At 34.6% G+C, this 5775-nt stretch overlaps 1 protein-coding gene across 1 annotated transcript; it reads left to right on the top strand.

Annotated features, from left to right (window-relative positions):
* Window positions 1-1535: 1535 nt before the first annotated feature.
* On the top strand, window positions 1536-2624 carry LOC106337524 (B3 domain-containing protein REM10-like). The gene is made up of 4 exons (XM_013776626.1): window positions 1536-1698; window positions 1775-2057; window positions 2156-2265; window positions 2360-2624. The coding sequence occupies exons 1-4, from the start codon at window positions 1621-1623 to the stop codon at window positions 2501-2503; spliced, it is 615 nt and encodes a 204-aa protein (XP_013632080.1). The 5' UTR covers window positions 1536-1620; the 3' UTR covers window positions 2504-2624.
* Window positions 2625-5775: the final 3151 nt, after the last annotated feature.

Here is a 5775-nt window from a genome sequence, read left to right as displayed (position 1 = left end):
GAGCGACTTCATGGCGTCGCTTTAGGAAGGTCGCTCTGAGAAGTGGGACACAGCGACTTCGTGATGTTGCTCCGGGAGGTCGCTCCCATGCTCGGTTCGTCTAATGGTCACCTTTTCACCTCTTTTGAGCTCCAAATGCACTCGAATGTCTCCAATAACCTCATGTGGTACTCCAGTACCTAATAGAGACTCATGTATGCAAAATGCAACCTAAACATGGCTAAATACTAGTCTATATGATCAAAATGCACATGGACGAATGGATAAGATAATGGAAATATGCAGGATATCATTCACATCAGAGACTTTTTGTTTGGTTTTTGGTGTCTTTTGATCTTGTCTGTTTGTTATCTTTGATCTTGTTGTTTTAAGACAGCTATATAAAACAATCTTCTTTTTGTGTGATGCTGATGTTTCACTTGATGTCGACGCCACAAGGAAGCTTTTACGTGTTCAACGATATATTCAGGTTGAACTACGTCTGAAGAAGAATCTCATATACTATACACTATTTAATCAATGATTTATCTTGAGAACAGAGCAAGGTTGTCTCTTTGTATTTGTATTTGAATGGGGTTTGTTCGTTTGTCATTTACATTCCAGTGACTTGATAAGACAAATTAAAATGGTTTCCAATATGCTATTTTCATCTGAATGTTTCTCTATCCTCTGACCACTGGCCACATCTCCCGGTCCAAGCTTAGCCTATCAAAGTGTTTTTTTTTCTTACCTGATGGCTTTACTCTAGTCATTCATTGCAAAGCGGCTAGCAAGAGTTTCAATTACCAGTTTTGTGTTTTTTTTTAACAAAACAAATATTCTTATTATTAACTCTATGTATTTTAAATATGCTTTTATGTCATTTTTATTAAAAAAATTTATGTATGCTTTTATTTTAAATCATTCTACTTAAAAAAAAAATTAAGAAATTATTAACTCTATGTGTTTTTGATATGCTTTTATGTTATTTTTATTAAAAAATTTATGTATGCTTTTATTTTAAATCATTCTACTTAAAAAAAAAATTAAGAAATTATTAACTCTATGTGTTTTTGATATGCTTTTATGTTATTTTTATTAAAAAATTTATGTATGCTTTTATTTTAAATCATTCTACTTAAAAAAAAATAATTTAAGAACCCCTATGAGGTTCTCCCATTGGAGGAGGAAAAAATTATTTGCACTAACAAAAGTTCTTAACTTCTCAAATCACTTTATTAACTACTAATTTAATCATAAGAACCCCTTATAGATTCTAATGGATGGACTTGCTTTTAGAGAATGATTATTGGGGTTCTCAGGGTGCCGAATATTTCATTAGCCTTTGTCCAGTTGGGTTTATTTGATGAATATCTCCCATTTATGAGTGTTTTTGGTTGGTCCCAATACAGCTTTTTGGTTTATTTGAACGAGTAAGTTGTTGCAGTAATCCACTTGATGAATGTTGTTGAAAAAAAAAATAAAAAAATTTCAAAAATAATTACTGTTTGGAAAAGCTCAGATGAAGGAAGTGTTTTCTTGGCATTTTGTTATTGTTGTTCTCTGCATCCGTCTACAAACACAAACATATTCGTTCCGAGAAGAAGGAAACAAAAACAGCTTCAATAATTGTGTTCGAGTATGGCGAATTCACCTCTTCATTCTCCGATCAACCCACATTTCTTCCAACCTCTTCTTCCCGGTTTCACCAACCACCTCGTATACTCTCTGTTTCTTCTTCTGTCGCTCTGATCAAGTTGGTTCTGTTTTTAAATCTTGTGCATGATGTTTTCAGGACATTCCTGTTGCGTTCTTTTTGAAGCACTTAGAGAGAAATAACAAACGTAAAACGGCTAAGCTGAGATCAGACGCATCAGAGACGACCTGGAGAGTAGAAATTGACGGCCAAAGACTCTCTGACGGCTGGGAAGATTTCGCTGTCGGACATGATCTCCGGCTTGGTGACATTGTCATTTTCAGACACGAAGGGGAGTTAGTGTTCCATGTCACAGCTCTAGGACCAAGTTGTAGTGAGATTCAATATGGAGGATATAGCGATGAAGAAGAGGACAAAAAGGGTAAATCTTAAGTTTTGTATTAGATATATTATTACCACATTTAGAGTCATGACCCCGAGATTACTTAAATCTACCGACATAGAATCTTTGTAATACAGAGAAGGTCTCAAGAAAGAAGAAGAGTCCAAATGCAGAAACAGACCATTCAACAGACCAATCTTTCTTTATGACCACCGTCACGGCTTCAAATCTAAAGCGCGACATAGTGGTTATAATCCTTCCACTATTACTCCTTACTTATATATAGTAATATTTGATTCGAGTGTTTCATTCATATTCATGAAGACTGTTCTTAACTGCAGTATCTCCCTAAAACGTTTGCAATGTCAAATGGTCTGATGAAGAGATTTGAGATTGTTTTAATGAATGAAGAGGGAGAATCATGGAAGATAGGTTTGACATACGAGTCATGTAGAGGCCGGTTTTGTAGGCACCAAATTTACTAGATCGGCAAATTTGATATGTAAAGCAAAAAGTTTACAAAATAACATGAATAAAAAAAAATACAACAATATAATACCGTAGTTGGAAAAGAACTAGGTTGAACAAGAGTCGAGATTAGATCTCTTTCCTTAATTCTTTAAACGCCCGTAGTGTGCCGGTTTGATACGTTTAAGAATCCCAGGATACAACTGCCTATATCTTCAGTCTCACAGCACTTGAGAACCAAAGCCTGTCGAACCTATTTCTATGTTATACTCTCAGACACAAAAATAAAATAAAATAGGAGAAAGTGGTTTTGTTTGTCTTGGATGTGTCTAAAAAAAATGACTTAAGCTCCCTTTTGTAATCAACAAAACAGGTCCAACGTAAGCCATAAATGGAGCATTGAATCACGTCAAATGTCATAAAGAGAAATTGATTCTTTGTAACTATTTTGATAACGTGCATTCAAGAAAAAGATATTGTAAGTTTGACTAGGTTAAACAACAATAATCTTTTTAATGGGTTTAAATTTTTTATATTTAAATAAATAGAAGATAATCATAAAATAAGTTATCAGACATAATGTCCAACTAACAAATTTTAATTTAACTCCAAATATATAAAGTGAGACATTTGCTAATTTCATATTTAGCCAAATTCAAAATTTTACGAGCTTTGTAAAACACTTACTTTACACCTCCATTTCTTATTCAAAACAACTTTGATTTTTACCAACAAATACACTATTTCATAGTGTTCACGGTGACGATTACATCGTGCCCAAATTTCGGTCTTTTCGACAGACGTCTCCGTCGAAAAACCTATCGGAAAAATGGTACGCACCACTTTGTCAAAAATGAGTTTCAACAATCCCCCACATGAATAGAAATGACTCTAAACACTAGACGACTCGATAGACTTGACAGACTTGACTATCTAGACAAGACTCGACAAGACTCAAAAAAGACTCGATAAAAACAACTTTTGAGAGTATAAACAAAAAATCCACTGCATGATGAGTTGGTAGCAATTTTTCAGCCTTGAACCAGTCATTGTTAATAACTATCGGATTTACTTGGCCAGGAAGTGGCCATGATGTCTTGAACCTCTCGGGCTTTGGTGTAAACCTAGACAATAGCTACAACACAGCTTTATTCTCTCACAGAACTAGGTTCTCTATTGTGTTCATTTTGGCCGTGAACAGTCCTGGTAATCATGAGTGAACTTGGAGAATATAGTCTTTCCTTCATTCTCCTAGAAACGGCCCCATTTCACATCAATAACCTACCGGTGGATGTGGAGGCAGTTCCTCCCACGGTGAGGGGTTAGGGTACTGTAGGCACCAAATTTACTAGATAGGGAAATTTGATATGTAAAGCAAAAATTTTACAAAATAACATGAATAAAAAAATACAACAATATAATACCGTAGTTGGAAATGAACTAGGTTGAAGAAGAGTCGATATTAGATCTCTTTCCTTAATCCTTTGAACGCATGCAGTGTGCCGGTTTGATACGTTTAAGAATTCCAGGATACAACTGCCTATATCTTCAGTCTCACAGCACTTGAGAACCAAAGCCTGTCGAACCTATTTCTATGTTATACTCTCAGACACAAAAAGAAAAAATAGGAGAAAGTGGTTTTGTTTGTCTTGGATGTGTCTAAAAAAATGACTTAAGCTCCCTTTTGTAATCAACAAAACAGGTCCAACGTAAGCCATAAATGGAGCATTGAATCACGTCAAATGTCATAAAGAGAAATTGATTCTTTGTAACTATTTTGATAACATGCATTCAAGAAAAAGATATTGTAAGTTTGACTAGGTTAAACAACAATAATCTTTTTAATGGGTTTAAATCTTTTATATTTAAATAAATATAAGATAATCATAAAATAAGTTATTAGACATAATGTCCAACTAACAAATTTTAATTTAACCCCAAATATATAAAGTGAGACATTTGCTAATATCATATTTAGCCAAATTCAAAATTTTACAAGCTTTGTAAAACACTCACTTTACACCTCCATTTCTTATTCAAAACAACTTCGATTTTGACTAACAAATACACTATTTCATAGTGTTCACGGTGACGATTACATTGTGCCCAAATTTCGGTCTTTCCGACAGACGTCTCCGTCGAAAAACCTATCGGAAAAATGGTACGCACCACTTTGTCAAAAACGACTTCAAACAGGTTTTACATGAACAGAGGCTGGAGAAGTTTCTGTGTTGCTAACAAGAAGAAACCCGAAGACATGTTCAAATTCAAATTGGTGCAAAATGAAGAAACGCCTGTGATCCAGCTGCTCCCCTTGAACAGTGAATATCTGCATAAAGTTGGTAAGGTTTAAGAGCTATTGATCCAGCTGCTTCGAGAAAGAAAAATCAAATAACCGAAGATGTTTTTTTCCACTATGTAGAGCCTAGCGATGAGTGCGACACAAGGCAAGGTTTAGGAGCTACCGAAAAAAGAGTTTCTTGGCGTAGAAACTAACCGTAATGACACAAGTCAAAGCAAAGAAGCTATCAAGAAAAGAACACGTTCAAAAGCTACCATCAAAGAAGAAAATATCACAACAAGCCAAAACCGATTTGTGACATTAACCGCTACTCCTACAGCACATAGCACTTTGTTTCCTTTATGGGCCAGAAGTATGAAACCCGAGATCTGAACTGAGAACCAATAACCCACAAATAACCCAACCCAGTTTATATCCAACCTGCAAAAACCAAGAAACATCAAGATTGAAATCCAAACCAAGAAAATAACCCATTATAGTATAAGTTATCCGTGGGTACCCAAAGTATTATCTTATTTACTCTCAAGATCATGTAAAATATTAATATCATTAATGTGAGCTTTAATATATAAACAAGATTTTGCAATTTTATAGAAAACTTGTTTTAGCGCAAAAACTCGTTTACGATTTTGGCGGAAAAACTCGCTTTTTCGGAAAAAAGATATTTTGCAATTTTAACCGGAAAACTCAATTTGCGGTTTAGCAGTAAACATCGTTTTGACAGGAAAACTCATTTATGGTTTTAACGAGAAAACTTGTTAAGTTGTTTTTGTGGTTTTAGCGGAAAATTTTCTTTTTGCGGTTTTTGGTCGGTAAATTTTTGTTGTTGTTTTGGTTGGAAAACTCGATTTTTTAGGTTTGCGGGAAAAATAATCTTTATGGTTTTAGCAGAAAAACTCGTTTTTGCGGTTTTGGCGGAAAAACTTGTTTTTACGGTTTTGGCAGGAAAATTTGTTAGATTTTGGCGGGAAACCTGTTTTCAATATT

The sequence above is a fragment of the Brassica oleracea genome, chromosome C4 (assembly GCF_000695525.1).
Source record: "Brassica oleracea var. oleracea cultivar TO1000 chromosome C4, BOL, whole genome shotgun sequence".
NCBI classification, from domain to species: domain Eukaryota; kingdom Viridiplantae; phylum Streptophyta; class Magnoliopsida; order Brassicales; family Brassicaceae; genus Brassica; species Brassica oleracea.
This window is presented reverse-complemented; position numbering and strand designations above follow the sequence as displayed.